Raw genomic sequence first — 23,903 nt, forward strand, 5'->3', positions numbered from 1 at the left:
TGTCATCAATTTTTACAGAAAAAAACAAGGTTTTTCTAATGTTTTCATATACACAATTTGAATTTATACTGTTCACAAGAAAATGATATTTATGTTAAGCATAGAGTACTTACAAAACAAATTGCAGTAAAAAAATAATGAATTAAAGTTTTGTAAATACAGTTGGTTTTGTCCTTGTAGATAACTAATGAACATATAAATAGGAGTTTTGGTAGACTGCTTCCAAGAAAGATAGGTAGACCTGGTGACTGTGAATTCAAGTCAGCAATGCAAGTCAAAGGCTAACTTGAGCTCTCTTGTGAGCAGCACTGTAGAAAGGATTTTTCAAGGGGGTAAAGCCTGCAGAAAAGCAGTTATCTTGGCATGTGCAAACAAGAAGAGGGAAGTTGTACGGAAGGAAGGGGTGAATTAAAGTCCCTAAAATTCAAGTCCCTTCTTTTAGGGAGGTGAGAACCTCCTTGGCATTTGCCCTACCTTAATTTGAGCTGTGTTATAAAAACGTACAGACTCTGCTGTTTGGGACTGCCATCTCCAAACCAAGAAATTAAATAAATAAAAAGGCAAAAGGAAACAGGTTTAAGTTTAGAAAATGTTTTTTTCATTAGTGGAATAGAGTCTGAATACCAGAATTCACTGAGAATCTATTTACACCACAGTTTGATTGCACACACACACACTCATACATATGCATACTCTCACACACATTCCCAATCTTTAATTAAAAAAAAAAAATCAATCAAGAGTGATCGCTCTTAAAATAATTTGTAAAATGTCTAGAGCTGGGCTAAATTTCAACTTTATAGCAGATCTTGCAGATGAATTTCATAATTAATAATATTCCCATGCCTAAATGTGCCACTGTTAAAACTGAAAAAAATTTAAGCATGTAACATTAAACACCAAAATTAGTTTAAGCATTCAGTAGCAAATGTTTTTCCTGTAAAACTAAGTTTCTTTCACTGGAAATGGCCTGAAATATTAGTCATAGCCCTAAACCATAGTACAAAATATAACTGAAGAATTCTCAATTTATTCTAAGTTAAACCACCTAACAATATCACTTGTATATTGCCATCATGTTATTCTGTAAAGATGTGATATATAAAATGCTGTAAGACCCAGTACCTTTTCATTTTATAAACACAGTGAACTTCATTACTGTACATGTACTCTGCAACTACAGCTTAGCTGTAAATCCTCCACACACAATGGTATGGACATTATTCCCCTTCTATCCCCATTGAACTGTACATCGAGACAATACAAATTTACTGTCCCACCCACCCCTTACAAAAAAATAATACTCTAAAAGCAACCCTACTGCAACTTTTTAATTAAGACGATTACATATATTTTAGACCAATTGCTTTAAAGCAAGAAGGCAATATAAACCTTCTAGGAAAATTTTTATAAAAGAGGTTAAGAAATATAAGACAATTTATACATTAAAAACTTACAATAAATAAGAGATGCAGGCATTTTTGAATACTAGATACTATAATCCAATACAAGAACACCTTGATGTTCTAAAGCCATGTGTTGGTATTCATTGTTCCTCATGTTTCCTCTCCATGCTTTTAATATTCATTTAACATGACTGGGTACTATGGCTCATTACTCTTCACAAATACTGTGACCGGAAAAAAAAGTTAATTTTTGCTACGAAAATGTTATAATACGTTTTGTAGATCAGTCATCATCCTAAAGAGTTCAGTACAGTCAATGAAAAATAGCAGGGTTATAGCCCCTCCCAAGAGTCAATTTAAGACGATTACATATATTTTAGACCAATTGCTTTAAAGCAAGAAGGCAATATAAACCTTCTAGGAAAATTTTTATAAAAGAGGTTAAGAAATATAAGACAATTTATACATTAAAAACTTACAATAAATAAGAGATGCAGGCATTTTTGAATACTAGATACTATAATCCAATACAAGAACACCTTGATGTTCTAAAGCCATGTGTTGGTATTCATTGTTCCTCATGTTTCCTCTCCATGCTTTTAATATTCATTTAACATGACTGGGTACTATGGCTCATTACTCTTCACAAATACTGTGACCGGAAAAAAAAGTTAATTTTTGCTACGAAAATGTTATAATACGTTTTGTAGATCAGTCATCATCCTAAAGAGTTCAGTACAGTCAATGAAAAATAGCAGGGTTATAGCCCCTCCCCCAAGTCAAAACAATATTTGTTGAAGTAATAAGAATTAGACCCCATCACAAATGACTTTCACTGAGCAGATAATTGTAACGTAATCCTGCAGCAAAATATTCTTTTTTCCTCATTCTTTTCTTGCACAGTTCCAACAAATAAAGATCACAGCATATTCATGATAAAGTTATATAACTGATTCAGCACCACAAAATGAATCGGGAGACATGAGCGTCTGTCCTGGATTGCAGGGTCACAGGTTAGCCAGGAGAGTGCATTGTACTGTTCCAAAACAAACCTGAAAAGCAAATAAACTTTATAAGTCACATACCTATTTCCAATGTAGATTCTGGAAGTACTTTTCAATTATGGTTATCTAAGATTCAAAGTCACCTTTAAAAAGAGTGGAAGATAGAGAATAGAGAGTCTTTGGGAAAGATAACTAATTTCATAAAAATGATTCTCAGGTTGAAAGTGTAGCTCTGTGATAAAAGCGTTTATTTGTTATTTGCCTGGCGTGTGTGAGGCCATGGGCTTTATCTCCAGCATTTAAAAAAAAGCCAAAATAACTTAAAAGTAGATTACTCATGTTAGAAAAAAACTTACTATGAATAATATAATCTAGAGATTCAAGGATGTACAAACATAAAGTTATCAAAAATATGTAAGAGTCTACATTATATTTTTTCAGTTGCAGTGGAGAACACAGTGGTAAATAGCTGTACCTGAGGACATCAGAAGTCTGATTCGAGTCAAGTGGGTGGGAGTGTTTACTGTGAAGCAGCTCGTCAGATTGCACTGAAGGCACGTGGAGGTGCAAAGAGGCCTAAAAAGTTAACAGGTCATCAGTCAGCCACACAGGACAAATCTGGCTATTTAGTTTTACTATTTGGTTATTTCTCAATGTACCATATATCTTCCTTCCTTAAACAAATACACTTTTTTTAGATCTGTGTTATGAATGGGAGCAACTATAATGTTTGTTTTCCTTGCATAATTCTTTACTTAATTTTTAAGTGTAAAACCTACACTGAATTGTCCTATTTCCTTTGCTTCAGCTATAAGTTTTCAAAATTCATAATAATCCTTAAAAAGAATTTCCAATTATTTTCTAATTTTCCTAGATATATCAAGTAAAATTTTAAAAGAGCAGTAAACTGAAACTTGCGTACAATCTGTCCCTAGGTTACACAAAACTTAATCAAACAGACTTGGGTCTAAACACTAAACAGAAGTAATCACATGCAAACATTTACTTATAAAAACTACATATAAACCAGTAGTGGCAAACCTACGGTATGTGTGCTGCAACAGGTTGGTTGCTATCACTGAAAGATCTAAGAGGTTTGCCACCACTGCCATAAACAGCTGCCTTTGGTTGAACTGCTAACACTCTTAATACAATGCACAGATACCTTCTTTGCCCAATAAATTTCATAATAGGATTAAAACAACTACCATATGCATTTAAACAAATATGGAAGTGAATAGTGGGAGAAAAGAAATGTGCTACTCTTCTTCACTTTTAGTTAAATAAAGTGAATCGTGTTGTTAATAAGACAATATCTGTAATAGTGTTAAAAAGCTGTAACTATAGAATCATAATAGGCACTTCTGGTAGATCTCATTCTATTTATTGTAAAAGGTATTCTTTAACTTTTGTGTAGTGTATTCAGGAATGTAACCAAAAAATATGTATACTTGAACTATTTATCAAGTCTTGATTCACAAGTTATAAATAAGTCTCACATGGCAGATCACTACAAATTAAATGATTGTTGACTAGTACCAATGCTCTAATCTTTATGATAAAATGATTTTTAACTATCTAAGTAACAACCCACTATTTTTCCAAGCAAAGAGAAATATACCAAGTGGTTTTATTTCCTAGTATAGAACAATAATGGGATGTATAAAGAAAAGGTGAACAAAATTATGGTAAATTATGCCTTACCTGGTAATTCAGAATCAGATGTCCTAATCTTGTTACACTGTATCTGAGGGTGAATGCACACTTTACACTATCCTCTCTGCAAATAAATATTGAGTAGAAAAGAATCTGGATAGTCCTTTGGACTTTTTTGTAAAGTAGTGTTTTCTAAAAAATGTGCCCTGAAACACTAAGGTCTTAAGCTATGAATAGGTGTTACACAAGCCTTTTCTTACATGTATAATGTAATACATTTTAATAAATGTGGAAATGTTAGGTAAACAATGTTATTGACTGCTATTTTTCAGAGGCTTTAGTGTTTTGATAAAATAAATCACATGAGCCCGAGAATCTCATTGCTTAAAAACCATGCAATAATTTTTCTGGTATTGAACTTGGGACCTTGCGCTTGGCAAGGCAGGTAGCAGAACCACTGAAATAAATCCCCAGCCCTAACCACGCAATGGTATTTTTAAAACAGCAATATACACAAAGCTAGAAAGTATTCTTAAGGACAGAGTAGATTAAATTTCAAATCAAATATTACAAAGATTATGAATCTTTTAACCTCAAAAAATGCAGCACAACGGGAGTGTAGCATGGTGTAACTGAAAGAGTAACATTGTAATCCTAGATCTACGTTTTAGTCTTCAGTATCTTGTCAACTTATGACTGCTTAAGTGAGATTTTCTGAACTCAAAATATGCTCACCTAGAAAAGGAGGTTAGAAAGACATAAGGCTTCTTGAAGCTCTAAACTTTCATATGTACAGTTGAAATTATTACTAAAAACAAGAGCTTCAGTAGTTTAAGAATAAAGTTCAAATTTAATATAAATTATCTAAAAATCAGTTGTTTCATAACTAAGTAATTTGCTTTGTGATATCTATAGTCACATGTGTCACTGCACCTCAGAATTTAGAACTTAAGCAAGCCAATTCTGTATTTTCCAAGAACCAAATTGTCAAATTGGATTAGTTAGGAATAGGGACAGAAATGGATACCTTAAGAAAAAGGGGACACTGATATTGTGCTTGAGGACAAGCTGACCAAAACCAGTCAGGTAATGGACCCGCTTTGGCAGTTGATACAAAGTATCCAAGGGCCAATGGCTGCTGAAGAATATTAGTCACTTCATCATGAGATTCTGTTGAAAGTAGCCGATCAGTACTCTGACCCTTAAAAAAGACATAATTAAAAGTACATTAGTTCATTCTATATACTTACATTCTATTTATAATATAAAAGGGCTTATGGCAATGAGTCTCAACTTCTGACATCTATTAAAAAGTACTGAATATTAAACTTAGTATCTATACACTTAAGAGTATCCTAATTAGTAATATTAAAAGACCAGCTTTAAACTAACACTAATGGTGCATGCCTGTAATCCTAGCGCTTGGAAGGCTGAGGCAAGAGGGTGCCAAGTTTGAGATCAGCCTGTACTACCTAGTAAGACCCTGCCTCAAGAAACAAAAAAAAAAAAGAAAAAAAGCAAAGCCACAGAAGTTGTATAGATAAATATACCCATTGTTTAGCAAGTTAGTGTTATTATGCCAAGCACAGAGTGTATGTGTACACGCAGGGCTTCAAGTGAAAAATACAAGTGTTTAATGAAATTTCCAACTTACTTCCTAATAGTACCTCCACTAAGTCCTGACAATCACACTTCAATCCAGAGTTAGATTCAATTTAGCTTTGTTCATCCAGCATGACTATAAAATGTAGTTGGTACCTACTGTTCTGGAAAGCATCATGCCAATATGAAAAGACTATTAATTGTGTAGTTCTTGCTATTTATTTTCATGAAATATAAGAAAAGTAATATGCATGAAAATATTCGTTACATTAGTACCTATATAACAAAAAAAAAATCTTTAAATGTTCAACCTTTTGGGAATGATACAGCAAATGATGGCACATCAATAATGTAATAGTAAGAAGTTAATTATACTTATTGAAACTTGAATATAAATATATATATGGGAGGAAAGTAATTTGCAAAAAGTAAAACTTATTAAGATGATGGGATTACTGGGCTTTTATGCATATGCACAGGCATTTTAATAACTGCATTTCTTTTTTTTTTTTTTCTGTAGTACAGGGGATCGAACTCAGGACCTTGCACTTGCGAGGCAGGCAGAGGAACTACTGAGCTAAATCCCCAGCCAATAACTGCCATTTCTTACAGTTAAAAAAGAGAAAGGTGGGGCTGGGCATGGGGGCGCACGCCTGTAATCCCAGCACTCCGGAAGCTGATGCAGCAGGATCGCTGTGAGTTCAAGACCAGCCTGGGCTACATAGTGTGTTCCAGGTCAGTCTCAACTACATAGTGAGACCCTGTCTCAAAATACCCGACCCCAAAAAGAGAAACGTGGGCTTGGGATTTAGCTCAGTGCCTGCCTGGCAAGAGCGAAGTCCTGAGTTCGATCTGTGGTACCAAAAAACCAAAAAATCCCAAAAACAAAAAGAGGGAAGGTAAAACTGGACAATGAGTTTTCCTTTAAAAAGGTAAATTCTAAACATATGCATACTAAAACAATTTAAAAATGTACAATTTCACAAATACAAAGTTGTATTATTCCTTTTCTGGTACTGGGAATCAAACTCAGGTCCTTGCATTTGTGAGGAAGGTGGTGGAACCAATGAGCTAATAAATCCCTGGCTCAAAGATGTATTATTCATATTCAATGAAGCACAGTTACTTTGACTTTAAACAAAAGTACAATACCACCACTTTCATAACTGCTAAAAGTAAAAGAGCAAGATGGTAGTTATTATTTGTTCTTATGAGAAAACTAGTATTTCTATTACATTTCTTGTCATAGCCCTGATAATGAATAGTAGCTTTTTTAGCCAAATACTGATTTTCTTTTTTTCCCCAGTACTGGGAATTGAACTCTCAGGACCCTGTGCTTGTCAGGTAGTGCAGCACCACTAAGCTAAATAAATCCCCAACCCAAGATACTGATTTTCAATGGTGCTATAGTGTTATAAATGAAGCTATGCTGAAGTGGCTAATGCCAAGTAGTACAGAAAATATAAATTCAGGGAAAGCAGAGCCTCAGAAACTCTTTACAAAATGTATAAATCAATGTATTCATGTCTACAGGGCAGAAGTGTATGAATCTCATCCTCAAGGAAGAAAGTGTTGTTATTTATCTATTAATCCCTTATGACAGGAATGAATGACATTTAGGTAAACTGAATTTCTGAATTAGGATTACCTTGCCAGTATCACCTCCATGGGGGTAATGAGATCCTGGAGAATGTACAGGAGATGCAGTCGGAGATGCAGGAAGGATATTAATGATATCAGGATCAAGATCATCTGGTGTGTCTAATAAATCAAAGATACCCATTCCATCTGCTCCATCTACACAGGACACAGAAAAGAAATGAAGTACTCAATTTTTCATATCTCATGGTCATTCACAAAAAAAGGTTAAAACAAATGTTAACCGAAATAGGTTAGTTTAACCAACATTTCCCAAGTATGTATCATGTGCCAAGTATTGTGCTAACAGCCATATAAATAATGCATAAACAAACATACAGTAGTTTGATTAATGGTTCTCAAAAGATATCCATGTTCCAATCCCAGGAATTTTGGACATTTTACCATACAGGATTTTGCGGATGTGAGCAACCTAAGAATCTTCAGATAGGGAAATTATTCTAGATTAAGCAAGTGAATCACAGGAGTTCTCTTCCTTTTCTCCCCCGAAGAATCCTACTGATATCTTGACTTTAACCCCAATGAGGCTGACTTTGGACACCTCTAGAACTTTTAAGATAACAAATTTAAGCCAATAAATATGTAGTTTGTTAGAGCAACAAATCACTAATACAAAGCAAATACAGGGCTGGGGATTTAGCTCAGTGGTTCCGCTGCCTGCCTTGAAAGCACAAGGACCCGAGTTTGATCCCCAGTACCAACCAACAAACAAACAAATCAAAGCAAATACAGAATATAGGAAATGAAAATGTACTTAAAATGGGACTATTCACAATTAATACCCTATTCTTTATTAAATAAGTAAAATATTCAAGTTACAACGTGAGAAACTAAAATGTGTATCTATGACTTTGAAGATCTGACATTTTCTAAAGTAGCTCAAAATGAGAGTAAGGTATAATTTATTTTCTACTAAATAAAACCTCCAAGGTTCACCAAAGCTATGTCCTTATTCTGGCAGTTTATATAAAATACCACTTTGGCAAATCAAGACATAAACAGATACAAAATGAATGATAAAGTTTAATACAGATACCCCAAAAGCCAAAGCATAAACATGTATAAACACTTTATGATCAATTATTACCTTTTAAAATAAGATTTACAGTACACTCCGTATCATCAGTTCTGTTATCTATATGCTAAAGGAAAGGTCTGAGGTGACCTAATTTAAATTACCATTACACTGCTGTTGTAAGGCAACAAATATTAGTTTAGGGGTAATTAAGTCTTAAATTAATTAAAGCAGGGTTGCATTCCCTCTAGAGGATCTAGGAAAGAATCAGCTTCCTTGTGATTCTAGTATCTAGAATTATAAGCCCTGGCTCATGGCCCCACACTCAATCTTCAAAATTGGTGGGGGTGAGGGGGGCATAGCATCTTCTTCCTCCGATTTTGAACACTTCTGCTTCAGTCACATAGCCTTCTGTTCTGTGTATATACTGTATTTAAAAACGTTTCTTGGCTGTGCAGGATAGGCCACACCTGTAGTTCCAGATACTTCGGGGAGCAAGGCCAATTTGGGGAACACAGGAAGATGCCATCTCTAAAAAACACACAACTACTACAAAATGCCAAAAAGCAACCTCTTAAGAACAATTCACCTACCATTGTTAGGATTGAAAGCTAAATCTAAATTTTCAGTGGTGTAAGTAGCTGAAGCTACTTGTACAGAAGCAGAAGTGGGGAACACAAGTATATGAGTACACGATGTATCCTGTGGGGTATTTAGCTGAGATGTCTGCATATTTAGAGTGGTGCTTCTTCCAAATACAGAACCTGTTGATACCGAATCTAAAAAGAGAAAGACATTTTTCTTTCAATAAATAAATAAATTTTATGTAATACTTTAAAAATTAAGTGCATGAATTAATTCTGATATAAACTAAAGACAGCTAACCTGGCATAATAACAAAAGAGCCTTGGGGTTCCATTGCTACTAAACAAGCACTCAGAATGCTGGGAGAGTCTGCAGCAGATATACCACACATTCTACACATGTCTTTGAGCCTTTTACTTAGAGACTGCAAGTTTCGACGACTCAGCAAACAGCTCCAGTCTGTGGGTATCAACAGTTAAAAAAACAAAACAAAACAAAAGTAAAGCACTTAACTATGCTCTAGAACCAAGATTGGAACATAAAAGAAATACTTAATGATTTAAAAATTAATCTTCGCAAAAGAGTCATCAAGTAAAAAAAAAATCCTATTGTTGATACTAATTTAATATCCTTTATCCCTCTAACTTTAGTGAAACCACATTCAATTACCATCTACTGAACAGCGAGTAAGTTGCAGAGCAAGTAAAAAGGAGAAAACAGTGAAAGACAACCAATAAAAATAGCTATTAACTATACCTATGTGGTTCCTTTTAAAAACAAAAGTTCACCTTGGCATGTATTTATAGGCTGTAGGAAGACAATGGCAAGCTCAAATACAACATTCTTGCATAAATAACTTAAGTGATTTAGCGAGACCCCGTCTCAAAGTGAGAAAAGCATGGCTAGCAATGTAGCTCAGTACAGAGGCTCTGGGTTCAATCCCAGTACTCCCTCACCCAAAAGATACGGGTTTGGGGTGTGCCTGTGTTACAGTGCTTGCCAAGTATGCATGAGGCCCCAGCTCAAACCCCAGAACCAGGAGAAAAGCTAAAACAAAACAAAAAACATGTCTACTGATCACTTTTGCATTTTACTCAGCATATATACTCAGATGTGGTCTGAACACTATGTGAATTTAAAACTGAATAATAAAACATAATTTTACCTTTCAATTCTCCATGACCAATCCTTCCTAGACGACCAATTACAACTCTCCATGGCAATGAACTCATTTGTACAAGTCCTAAGCACCACTCCCAAAGTTTCTGTAGACCAAATCTTCTAGCAGAACCTTTTTTCCGACGAGCCCTATTGAATGAAATGAAGAGGCAGTTATAAATATTACTAAAATTCATCGGGTAACTTTATGGAGGGGGACAGTATTGAGGATTGAATCATTGGCCTTGTGCACACTAGGCAAGTGTGTTCCACACCCTCAGCCTCTGGTTCTTTAATTTTTATGTTTTACACCTTTACACAAGTCCTAAGTAAGAATATACATAAAATCAAAAGTTTGGCAAGTAAAGTTTTTTTGTTTTGTTTTGTTTTGAGACAGGATTTCACTATGTTCCCTTAGGCTGGCTTTGATTCCTGGGCTCACGCAATCTTCCTGTCTTGACTTCATAAGCAGCTGAGATATAGGAGTACATCACCAAGTTTATGGTTTTTTTGTTCAAATACACATTATAATGTGCACTTAATCTAAAATTTAAAAAAAAGAAGTATGTCCATAAACTAACTTAACTGACCAGAAACGGTGATTTGGACACCAACAAACTTTTTAAAATTGTTTTTTATTCCAAAATAGTGTCTTGTTGCCCTGTCTGGACTGAAACTCACAATCCTCCTGCCTCAGCCTCCCAGAGAGCTGGAATTATAGGCATTTACTACTATACCCTGGGAGCAAACTTAAAACAAACAAACAAACAAAAAACAAAGACCAATACTTTAACCTTTCTAAGACATCAAGACTTTGTCAATAGAATTCAACTCTGCTGCTATAGCATAAAAACAGCCAGCAGATAATAACTAGAAAGACTTGAGAGGCTAGATTTGCCCCAGAAACTATGGTAAAATAATCTCTGACTCTATTTTAAGTTGAAGAATACTCAGGAAAATTTCAAACCAAACAACACTGTTGCAGGTTTTTATATACCTTATTTATATAGCTTTTATGTACCTTATTAGCCAAGCAAGTAACAATACCAGCATTCTGGGGCCAAGCAACAGTAGCTACCATTTAGTTGGTAGCTGCTATATACAAAACACTCTACCTAGTCAATTGACATGTAATACTTCATTTCATCCAAAAAAATCCTATGAGGCAGAAACAAATATCCTCCAGCTTTTCAAGATAAGTAAACTATAGCTCAGGTGACTAACATAATTTTCCCAAGAACACATGACTGGCAGGTATAAAGATTAGTATCTGAACTGACGTCTCTCTGATTCCATCACTCACTCTCTGTTTTTTCTTTTTTGTACTGGGGATCGAACTAAGGACCTTGCGCTTGTGAGGTAGGTGCAGTGCCACTAAGCTAAATCCCCAGCCCAACTATCTCTTTGTTTGTTGAGACAGGGTTTCAACTATGTAGTTCAGACTGCTCTGGAACTCACTGTGTAGCCCAGGCTGGTCTTGAACTTGTAGCGATTCTCCTGCCTCAGCCTCCCGAGTGCTGGGATTACAGGCATGTGCCACCACGTCCAGCTCCAACTATCCCTTAAACTTTATTCCACTCCTACTTTTTAAAAATCAAGGTAGGATAATAGCATTATTATCTTTATAATGGAAAGGTTGGTATTATTTATTATGTACCACCTTTTCACACATAAGTATATTCTTTCCAAATATCATTTAATTAGCACAAATATCCTATGAAATAAAATTATATCACAGGATAAAGAAGGCACTCTTCCATGGTTTACAGGCAATAAACAACAATATGAAATTAATATTTCTAAGACAGGCACGTTGGCACACACTACTTGGGAAGCTGAGGCAGGAGGACCACTAAGTTTGAGGCAAGGTGGGCAATTTACCAAGAACTTAAAATACAAAAATCTCAAAAAAATACAAAGGACTGAGGGATATAGTTTAGTGCAAAGTACCTGGTTCAACCACCATCGCCGCTGCCCCCAGAATTCTGCTCTGCCAGCAATGCTAAGATTTAATAATCATTAAATATTTTTGCACATAATTTTTGAACTTAAAAATCATTATTTAATAAAGAAAATTGCCAGGCGTGGCGGCGCAAGTGCAAGGACCCAAGTTCAATCCCTGGTACCAACCCCTCAAAAAAAAAAAAAAAAAAAAAAGATTTACAACAGAACCTGGGCATTGTGGTGCACACCCCTAATCTCAGCACTCAGGAGGTTGAGGCAGGAGGACTGCTGTGAGTTTGAGACCAGCCTGGGCTACATAGTGAGCTCCAGGGCAGTCTGAACTACATAGTGAGACTTTGTCTTAAACAAACAAAGCAAACAAACAAACAAAAAAATTATGACAGAAAAATCAGGAACCTTAATCTCTGTGTAAACAGATTAATCATCAAAATTATTTTTAATTATGTTAATTATAAAGTATAAATATTCACTGCAAAAAAGTGAAAAGCACCCTAAATTCCAAGTTTTAATATCGTAACAAACATAACCTTCCAGTTTTTTGCTCATTAAAAATTAAACATTTTGTGAGTTTATGTTAAATTTTTCAATGGGATGATATAAGCATATATTTAGGGAAATCTAAGTACCTATGTGGAACATTGATGTTGATGATACAAGTTTCTAAAAGTTCTCCATATAGATCTGTGCAAGATGCAAGAATCCACCTTTGATCATGTGACAAACAGTAGCCCACGAAAAGAACATTGTATTTCTGTCCAGCTTCTCCAAATGTTTCTCCTAGCTCTGTTTGTTTGTCCTTCACTGGAGCCAGAATAAATGGGGGTGTATAAAGTCGAATACACTCTGGTCTCTGTAAAATAAAAAATTAAGGTCTATAGTACTAAGCAATCCTTTAAAAAATACAGTATTCAATCAATTCTAATTGGAAAATACATGCAAAATCAAAAAACTGCACCTAATTTTGCACAAAATTTAGTCATTCGTTAACTTTCATGTAAAGTTAACACATGGAAAACATACTTACATCAGGACTTTTAAGAGCAGTTTCCATGGCTAAACCTGGACCAAAGCCTGTCAATGTTTTCACATTGGTTGATGTTGGAAGTGGTCTCCGACATTGGGTAAAAGCCGAAAAAGCCAGGGATTTTAAATGCTGGGTATAGATTTGTCTATCTTCATGCTTCACAGGTTGTAAGAGGTACTGACAAGGAACAATCTAAAAAGTATAAGTAAATATTGCAAATGTTAAACTTTGAAAAAGAGTAAAAGACACTGTGAGTGAATAAAAACCCTTACTCGTACACTTAATAAAACGTAAATTATCTAAAGATAAGAAACATAATTCTTTAATAAATTATCAATTTTATCAATGGGCTCTGACAATAGACCACCTAAAAACTTCTAAAATTTCCTACATAGCAATTATATTAATACTACCAGGGACTAGCTTTCTTGTAATTGAATAGAGTTCAAACTGGCTTTCAAAAATTTATAAGGCTAATTTTTTTCTACTTTTACTTCCCCCACCCAACCCAGTGCCTTATGCTTGCCAGGCAGGCACTTTGCCACAGAACAACATCCCTGGGCCTTCTATACTTTTACTTGTAACTTGTCTTAAAGCTCTAGCTTATAGCTGGGTATGGTGGTTTGTTCTGGTAATGCCAGCACCTATGTGGCTGAGGCAGAAGGATCATCATGAATTTGAGGACAGCCTGGGCTACATAGTGAGTCCAAGAACTGTGTAGATTGAATAGTGAGACACTGTCTCAAAAAACCAAACTAAACCAAAACAAAACAAAAATAACATAAGGCACACTTAATATATGCAATATAAGGCCAGGGATTTAGCTCAGTGACACCACACCTGCCTCACAAGCGCAAGGTCCTGAGTTTGATTCCCTGGTACAAAAAATAGAACAAACAAAAAAACCCACCCACACATTCAATATAATCATTTTATTTCTCATTATCACTGTGGTAGGACTATAAAGTTTATCTTTTATAAATCCTTTTTTAAGATGTCTAACATAACAGTGCTTAAAAGTAAAATCAATAGGGCCAGGGATTTAGCTCATTGTTGTCATGCCTGCCTTGCAAACACAAGGTCCTGAGTTAAATCCCCCATACAAAAAAAAAAAAAAAAAAAAAGTAAAATCAATAGAACCTGGTATTTAGAAAATCAAAGAGAATACAGAAAAACATTTCTCACTTTTACCTGTACAGAAACAGTACTCTTGATATGAGGAGGAAGAGTCTGGACCATTTCCAAAAAGCATCGAAGTAGTCCCAAAGTCCACACATTAGAAGAGTTAGTGCTCTCATCTTTATCTTCATAAGTAAAAGGATCGATTATATAAACAACAATTGCAGGTGGATAGGTAATTGCATGTGAATCACCATCTGTGGGGATTCCCACTTTATCCCGATCCATTGTGCTAAAATTTGTGGTAAAAATAAGATTAAAAAGTTGAGTATTTGCTTAAGACAGCATTACAGCAGGATCATACATTCCTCTCCTTTTACTCGTAGAAGAGCCTCTCTTAGAATAAAGAACATATTTTTCTTCCCACAGAACCATAAACATTGCACATACCATTCATTTCACAGTGTACAATGTCCCTTGCACTGTCTATCTATTATCTATTTATTCCTGTACCAGGGATCAAACTCAGGACCTTGCACTTGCCAGACAGACACAGCACCACTGAGCTATATCCCTGGCCCTGCACTAAAATAGTTAAACGACTAACTAAACAAACAAGTATTTCCAGACCTATTCAATGTTTCAGTACATTTTTAGGATATACACATTCATGCTTTGTAATGTCAACAGAGAATAAGCTTCATTCTCCAATGGGTGATTTACTTTTAAACTACAAATCTATTTAGTCAATACGGGTAGAACAATCTATGTAATAGTCACCCACACACACACATTTAGAGCACTGAGCACAACAGCATCTTGGGTAGCTGACAGATACACCTACCCTCAGACTAACCCTAACCCCTATAAATCAAAAGGAAACTCTCCCAGTACTTTCAGCATAAAAGGAACAAGAACTGTCATCATCATTATTATAAATAACTTGAAAGCACTGTGTAAAGCACTTAATGTACATTATACCATATTACTTGAATTTTGCAGAAAAGGTCACATTCTCCCAAAGTTAAAATTTCCCTTACATTGCAAAGCCACTACATGGCAGAGCTGAAAATTCAAACCTTGATGACTTTCAATAGGGTAGGTGAATAGCACTTTCTCAATTACTGAAATAATTTGTATAGCCAAATCTACTTAACAATTATGTCACAGGTCACACTCAAACATTATATGGCTATCTGGATTACAGTTTTTAAGATCTTTAACTCCCTGAACAAGGTGTTGTGGCACACACCAGCAATCACAGCACTCAGAAGGCTGAGGTGAGAGGATTGCTGCAAGTCTGAGGCCAGCCTCGGCCACATAGTGAGTTCAAGACCAGAATGAACTATACAGAGAGACCCTGTCTCAATAAATGGAAAAGAAAACTCAGTGGTCCCGCTGCCTACCTTGTAAGAGCAAGGTTCCAAGTTTGATCCCCAGTTCCAAAAATAAAACAAAAGCTCTTAACTCCCACCTGAAGAGTCTAAGAGTATAAGTTAAAGACATTTAAAGAGTTCTCATTTTAATTTTACACATAAAATATTTAACATTATAAAAGCTAGAATTTCAAGAATAAGATCAAAAAGCACTACAGAGCATGTTATTTCACAATAAATATCTTCTTATTTATTGTTTGGTGTGGGGATAGAATCCAGCGCTTCAGGCATAATAAGCACAGGCTTCATGACCAAGCTATTCCCCAACCCCAAAGATCTACATTTTTCAAGGTACCTTTCAGACACATCAGGATGCAGATGAGTGGGAAGTGAAGACGATTCTCCAGAAATCCCAGCTGCCTGCAGAGCCGATGGCTGTTGCCCTCCTAGCTGGCCACTCTGAACTGTACTTGCTTGTGTAGACATGGATCCTGTACCACTACTGTTCATACTGCCAAACGGTGGATATGAAGGTAGCTTGTTTGATGATACTCCACTATTTGAGTTCGAAGATGATGAAGATGAACTTGTAGTCAAAGTTGAATTAGCTGTGGCAACTGAAGAAGATATGGCAACACCTGAAGTCACTGTCATGGTGCTGCTTGCTGTAGATGCTAATGTGACAGATGATGTATTAGCATTTCCAGTATTTGTTATCTGAGGTGGAGTAATCAAAGACTGACTTGTAGGTGTAACTAAGTTTGGCTGTGAAAGTAGAGAGCTGTCCAATGGCTGGGAGGCAAGATAAGGACCTAAAGAATAAACACAGAACATTTATTCTTTCTTTTTTTTTTTTAAGGACATTTAATTCATTATTTCACCGACCAGTCCCTTTTTCTATTCTTTTTTTTTTCCCATTTTCTATTCTACCATATAAATAAAAAATAATCTAGGTGATACTTTCTTGGCAGTTATCTACTCTAAATTTTTGTCTGCTCACAGTATATAGCATGTATTAAATTTGTTTTGTTCTAGAAACTAAAGAAATTTAAAAACAATTGCAAAAGTAAATCAGCATTTTTACACAAATAATGAAAAAATGTTATAATAAGGCTCAAAGTAAAAGAATGTCTAATGAGCTGGGCGTGGTGGCAGACGCCTGTAATCCCAGCACTCATGAGGCTGAGACAGGAGGATCACTGTGAGTTTGAGATCAGCCTGGGCTACACACTGAGTTCCAGGTCAGTCTCAACTACATTGTGAGACCCTGTCTCAAAAAAAAAAAAGTCTAATGAGAGTCACTATACTGGTATTGTATCTCTTTGCATTAAATCTACAGGAAGACTACTGGTGTTTAATTCCAAAGTACTAAAAGAAAGTTTTGAATAGCAGCCATTTTCTTAGCTATAACAAAGAACTACTTCTTGGTTTTGTAGAAGCTGACTACAAATTATTTTACCTCTACAATATTAACAAATCAACAATTTTAATATGAACAAAACATTAGGCCCTATAGAATCAACAGAAAATAGTTTAGAATCCTCAACTGCCACCTGATGAGACCCCTACACAAGATCCTTTTTTCTGGGAAAGATCAGTTAACAAATAAATTTTGGCTTTGTGTACCACAGTCTTTCTCATTACTACTCAACCGTTTCTGCAGCACAAAAGCAGACAAAAACAAAATATAAATAAATGAAGATGGTTATATCCCAGTACAATTTTTATTTACACAAACAGCTGGTGGACCTGGTCACGATTTGCTAATACTGGCCTAACACAATTAAATATAAGTTCAGTACCTAGGTCATATTTGCAAACTTGAGCATAAAGTTTGAGTTTAGAAAATGCTTCATTGTTGCCATCAGCTGCTTGAGAAAACCATTCTGCTACAATCTTTTCTGATAATTTCTTTGATGCAGTAGATCCAACTCTCATGATCCCATCCATCAACAGCCGAGAAATAGGTCTATGTTGACCCAATCGACAGGACTGCATGTATTAAAGGAAGCAGAATTAATAAATATATAGTATTTGAGTATACATTAGAAAATATATCATTTAAGTTACTTAAAATCAGATTATTTGAAATTATATTTGAGATACAAATATCATGGGTGAAAACAAAACCACTGGTAATTTCCTCTTCGTTTAGAAATCATTAAATTTCTTTCAAAATCAAAATAACTATAATGAAAACATATCTAGACAATAACATCAGACAATAGCAATACAGCCATTTGTTTTGAACAATAAAAGGTCATAGAATACAGAAAAAGATGAGCAATCATTTAAAAAAATACAAACAGTTGTAGTAGTACACACTTACAAATTTTAATTCTTAGGAGCCTAAGAATTTAAGGCCAGCCTGGGAAATGGAATATAGCAAGACACCATAATACCCTGCCTTGGCCCTTTTTTTCTGGTAGTGTGGACTGAACCCAAGGCCTTCACACTAGCTATATCCTCAGCCGTTTTTCTCTATTTTTAAAAAAACTTTATTTTATTTTGAGACATGATCTCAGTAAGTTGCCCAGGCTAGGCTCAAATTTGCAAATTTGCTGGGATCATAGGCATACAACACCATGCCAACAAGACCCCCATTAAAAACAACAATGCAATCATTTTGGGTTACACATCTATCCTAATTCATGTACATGAAAAATATGTAGTCATCTATCAAAACAAAATGAAACTTGGTATATAAATACACTACGTATTTGCCAGCTCTTCCTCTAGTTCTGTGGGTTAATAATTTCTGTTATAAGATGCCCAATGTCAACAAATTTGTAAAACTAGATGAAGCTAATTTCAATTAAGACTTCAGTTAAGACTTTCAAAACCATTATTAACTTCGTATGAATTGTGAACCTTTAAAAGGTAATATCCAAGTTTCCCCAAATTTATTTCATTATGGAACTTTCTTGGGGAGGATTTTTCAGCATTTGTATTCAAAATAACTCCTCCGACAATGTTTGTTTATAAAAAGGTAATATACAGAGAACTTGGAATTAGGTAGAAAATTTATATGGGAACTAAACCAGCACAGACTAACAAACTCAGGTTGCAAAAGAAATAAAAATGTAAAGGTTGGTTATCCAAGTACTTGTAAATAAAAGGTATAATGAAGTAAGCTTTATGTCTCACAGTATGATTTTTAATTACAGTGCCTAATGACAGATACACATGAAAAATACAATGCATGGCAACAGTCAAGAAGCTGGATGTAATAGTGTATACCTGCAATTGGAGGCCGAGACACAAGAACTGTAAGTTTGAGGCTAGCCTGTAACCAGGCATTATCTCAAAATAAAATGGTGAAAAAGGCCTGTGGTATAGCTCATTTGCCTACCATGAATGAGGGCCTGGTTTCAAACCCCAGTACTGAAATAGATCTTAAGAGATACCTAACATAGATATCAGGAAAATAAGGTTTAATGTCATTAGATGTTGTCTTAGAAAATGAGGACTAGAATTTTTATGAACATAATTTTTTCCTATTTAACAATGCTGCCATTTTGTTTTAGAAAAGGTTGCTTTGAATATGATATGTACACCATAAATATTTTTCTCCAATATGGTGTTTTCCACTGTGAACCATGGCACATTTACCTAAGAACAGGTCAAGACTGTTAACTGGCTGGTATGATAACTAAGAATCTAGTTTGCTGTCATCACCACTCTGTCCCAATCAGTGGAACTTTCCAGTATGTGTTATATATAAGTGTATAAATCATTAGGTAGCTTCAAAACGCCACTTTAAAACAAAAAACACCTACCTCATATATTGCAGTAAGATCTCTAAAAAAGCTTTTGGCTCCATGTAACAAAGCTTCATTCTCTGGACATAATACAACATAGGCTATATCTCTTTGAGATCCATAGGGTTCCAGCATAAGTCTCTCCCAATAAGGGAGAGCAAACGGAGAAAGCACCAGAAAATCATAATCATAACCCAACAAAAACGTGGGAATTGGCAGTGGTTCTGGAGATTCATCAGTTCCTAAGCAAGAAAGATATTTTAAGAAAATACTTAAAAGCAAGCCATGTTTCCTTTTTGGTAATGTCAAAAATTAATAAAAATGTCTTATTAAAGACAAAATTATTTAAAGCCAGTAACTGATACACTGATACTTTTCCAGAGTTAGAAATTACCTAAACAGTTTTTGCAAAACATATTTGATTACATTAATTTAAATGGAATTTTTTTTTTTTTTTTTTTGGTACCAGGGATTGAACTCAGAACACTGAGGCTCAATCCCCAGCCACGGAAAATAATTTGAATGGAAAACTCAAAGTACAGTAAGAAAACATGCAAAAGGATTTTACTTAATTTTTAAAATTTTGAACTGGTGAGAGTCAATTAAAACATAAATCCTATTCATTAAAAGTTAAATCTGGCCGGGTGTGGTGGCACATGCCTGTAACCCCAGCACTTGGGAGACTGAGGTAGGAGGATCGCTGTGAGTTCGAGACTAGCCTAGGCTACATAGTGAGTTCCAGGTCAGTCTCAACTACATAGTGAGACCCTGTCTCAAAAAACCAAAAAAAGTTAAATCTGACTATATAAATTTAAATTTGGAGCATGAAAAATACTGTAAGCAAAGTAAAAGGATTAACAACAATCAGCAAAAAGTTTTCAATAAAAAATGACAAAAGGTTAATTTCCTTATTATGAAAAGGAGATCTACAAATCCATGAGAAACTAGTCAATAAGGTGTGCCAGATGACATTTTATAGGAGTGAAAAAACTGAACTATAAACTTAAAATTTGTTAGGCAAGTAGATTCTAGGATAAGTGCTCTTACCACAAAATCTTTTAAAAACAGAAAATGATCAATAACCTTATACAAAAATGGGTGAAAGACATTAAGAGATTACAAGATATACATATCTTTTACATATGCAAAGATGCTCACTCATTATTCAAAATAGTAAATAATTGTAACATTTATTATATATTAGGTATTATTAAAAAATTTCTATGTATATTAACTGCATTAATCCTCACAAAAAATACATAAGCTGGACACTGTCAATAAACTTATTTTAGAGATGAAGAAATGAATTGAAAAGTTAACCAACTTGTTCAATATCACCTAAGTAGCAGCAGAGCAGGGATTTGAACCCAGGAAATGTACCTTCACACTCCATACCATTCAGTTTCTCAAACTATAATGAAATAACTATTTTTCATCCACCAATTCAGCAAAGGTTTGGGGTAAAGAAGTACTTAACTGGCTGATACTGATATCACAGAGACTAATTTAGTAGTATGTTTGGGGTTGTGTATTAATTTAAAATTGTTGTAATGAATCAGGAGTGGTAGTGCATGTCTGTCATCCCAGCACTCCTGAGAGGCTGTGGTAAGATGATCTTAAGTTCAAAGCCAATTCAAATGAACAACTTACTAATAGAAAAAAAAAAAAAAAAAAAAAATCCAGTATAAATGACTAGAAGTGTAGCTCATCGTGAAGACCACAGGTCCAATCCTCTGCATCACACGCATGAGCATACACACACATAACTGATGATGATGGAAAACAATCTATATAAACAGAACACTGGTAAAATACACGAACACATGTGAAAAACAATAGACTACATATATACAGCCCTTAAGAAAAAGAGAAAAAAAAAAAGAGCTGTGTATGTACTGATAGAAACTATCTCCAAAATAAGTAAAGAATAAAATGCAAAAATAAATATTTACTACCTTAGATTTTTAAAGACTGTGAAAGCTCATGCCAAAATATAACTAACCTGCATTTTCACAGAGTATCAATTTTTTCTGACATTTAAATTAGCCATTAATAAAAGGAAAACAGGTAAATCTACATCTGTATATAATGCATTCTGAAACCATTCATAGAAATCAAAGACTTCAATGTTAAGAACTATAATTCCAGACCCATTTATTTATTTATTTTTATTTAGGTACCAAGGACCAAACTCAGGTCTTTGTGCTTGCGAGGCAGGCGGCTGGCACCACTGAGCTAAATCCCCATCCCTCCAGACCCATTTTAAAAGCTCCCCAACTTTCAGAGACAATCTTCAACAAATCATTCATTCTGAATGGTTTCTTCCATCAGTTGACCTCAAATTTATTGTATACTTTTTGAAGGGATTCATTTGTTACTCTTGTCAAACCCTGGGGTCTTTTATCAGTAGGACTACCAACTACCCTTCTTTTCCTTCTCTCAATTTAGCAGTACGACCTTTTCTTCACATAAAATCTTACTGAGAAGCTGAATATGTAAAAAGGTATCTAAGTAAAACTATTCCTTTTGACATGAGATCTGAAAACCCAGTAAGTTACTGTAGTACCTCGGCTCACAGTTTTGTTTGTGAACAATTTTTTTTGCAAACAGAAACCCTTGGCAAAATTTTATTTTTATCTGCGAACTCTATCTGGCGACAAACATGATTGTAGCAATCATTCCAGCACAAACACAAATGCAGCCATCTTTTCCAGAATTGTAGAACAAATAAATTTGTGAATGGAGATATCACTGTAACTGTTGGAAAGCTCAGAACTGGAATTGGACTACATGGTTTTAAGTCAAATAAATGCCATGAAACTTTCCAAGTAAGACAAATGTGCTTATTTTAGTTATCCTCCTCCCTAGAAATCTGAGGATTGATACAAAAGCAGTCATGGGAGGCTGAGGAAGGAGAATCTTAAGTTCAAACTTAGCCCGAGCAACTTAGCATTGAGCAAGACCCTGTTTAAAATAAAAACTAAATTATCTAAGGATGCAGCTAGTGTGAAGGTCCAGGGCTCAACCCCCAGTGCAAAAATCAATCCATCAGTCACTACATATCACCATAACTTACTTACCATAAGATCCTCGGCCAGCCATTTTGTGAAACTGTTGCCAAGTAAGAGGACCTTGAACTCCCCAAGGCCTTACTGTTCTTTTTTTCTGAATAGCATCTTGAAGAACTGGCTGAAGAGAGAGGAGCATTCGAAGAATATCCTGTGAGCACTGCATACTCACATCTATAAGCATTAGAAAAAACAGTAAGAATTGCTACTGCCAATACAAAGTTTTAAGATAATAAACACATCTAGAGAAGTTTAGCTCTTTACCATCAAGAAGATTAAATACCAGCCTTGTGGAGAACTGTATAAAGTGGTGAAAAACATGCTTACCATGCATGAGGCACTAGGTTCAATACACACCACCACAACAAAAACAAACAGGCTCTTCTAGTAAGCAAGCAGCCAAGAAGAGATATTAAAAAGTCACTAACTCCTCCACAAAATGTGGTTACCTGATTAAGAAATTAAGTTTTCTTTCTTTTCTTTTTTTTTTGTACCAGGGATTGAACTTGGGTCCTTGCGCTTGCAAGGCAGGCAATTGAACCGCTGAGTTAAATCTCCGGCTCTAAATTAAGTTTTCTTTTTGCATTTCTTGTGGTTGCCTCTAATACTTAAAGGTATTTTACCAGAAAGAATTCTCCCTGGGTCATAAATTATGGGTTATAAATTGTGTCCCTTTATTACCACCACTACAGTAAAGTGATAAGATAGATAAGAGTAGATGTAATGACTACTTTGGAAAAAATAAAGTATGATAATTATTTTTCGGGCGGATTACCACGGATCAAACTCAGGACTTTGAGCTTACCAGGGAGGTGTGGCACACAAGTATGACAATTCTGAAATGCATGGCTGCAGGCATACTTCAGTGGTAGATTGCCTGCCTAAAATTCTTGAGGTCCTGGGTTCAATCCCCAGCACCATAATGAAAAGAAATAAACCAATTCTGAAATCTAAAACTTGTTCATAATAAATAAGCCTGGTTAAACTGCTAAAAAGTATTACCCAGGTTTATTTTATAAACTTAGATTCATAGATTATCAAATTGTTTTATATGCATTTCTGACCAACTATCAGAACATGAATGAAAGATGTTGCTCATAGAGTCGATGGGCTAAAAGAAAAATCGCTAAATGATACTGATAAAAAAATTTTTTTGGTACCAGGGACTGAACTCAGGACCTTGCACTTGCAAAGGCAGGCGGCAGCACCACTGAGCTAAATCCCTGGCCCAATACTGATATAATTAATCTGGACCAGCGCGGTATATTTGAACCATCAAATCTGTGTTACTATCACATTAAATCATCCAATATTAATTTTCATTGCCTGATATATCACTGTAGGCATTAATCCCCTAAAACTAAATGATGGACAGAAAAAGAATCTAATTCCAAATATAATATATAACAATCATGCTTAAACAAACTACTGCATACATAATGAAGTGCCATTTAGTCAGAAGTGATAACAGCTGTGACATGGACTAATGACTATGACTGAAAAAA

General features: G+C 35.0%; 1 protein-coding gene across 1 annotated transcript in view; it reads right to left on the bottom strand.

Moving 5' to 3' along the window:
- Positions 1–1,762: 1,762 nt before the first annotated feature.
- Med13 (mediator complex subunit 13) overlaps positions 1,763–23,903 on the bottom strand; it is a 101,708-nt gene continuing 79,567 nt past the window's right edge. The window contains exons 16-29 of the mRNA XM_010626732.3: positions 22,411–22,572; positions 19,349–19,572; positions 17,372–17,561; positions 15,925–16,381; positions 14,266–14,485; positions 13,075–13,266; positions 12,677–12,900; positions 10,093–10,235; positions 9,228–9,386; positions 8,936–9,121; positions 7,317–7,465; positions 5,094–5,267; positions 2,886–2,986; positions 1,763–2,458 (exon numbers count right to left, since the gene is read on the bottom strand). Of these exons, the coding sequence (XP_010625034.1) occupies positions 2,326–2,458; positions 2,886–2,986; positions 5,094–5,267; positions 7,317–7,465; positions 8,936–9,121; positions 9,228–9,386; positions 10,093–10,235; positions 12,677–12,900; positions 13,075–13,266; positions 14,266–14,485; positions 15,925–16,381; positions 17,372–17,561; positions 19,349–19,572; positions 22,411–22,572 (2,714 nt within the window). The 3' untranslated portion in view covers positions 1,763–2,325. The remainder of the gene's footprint in view (positions 2,459–2,885; positions 2,987–5,093; positions 5,268–7,316; positions 7,466–8,935; positions 9,122–9,227; positions 9,387–10,092; positions 10,236–12,676; positions 12,901–13,074; positions 13,267–14,265; positions 14,486–15,924; positions 16,382–17,371; positions 17,562–19,348; positions 19,573–22,410; positions 22,573–23,903) is intronic.

This window comes from Fukomys damarensis, unplaced genomic scaffold (assembly GCF_012274545.1).
Source record: "Fukomys damarensis isolate Sample0158 unplaced genomic scaffold, DMR_v1.0_HiC HiC_scaffold_13, whole genome shotgun sequence".
NCBI classification, from domain to species: Eukaryota; Metazoa; Chordata; class Mammalia; order Rodentia; family Bathyergidae; genus Fukomys; species Fukomys damarensis.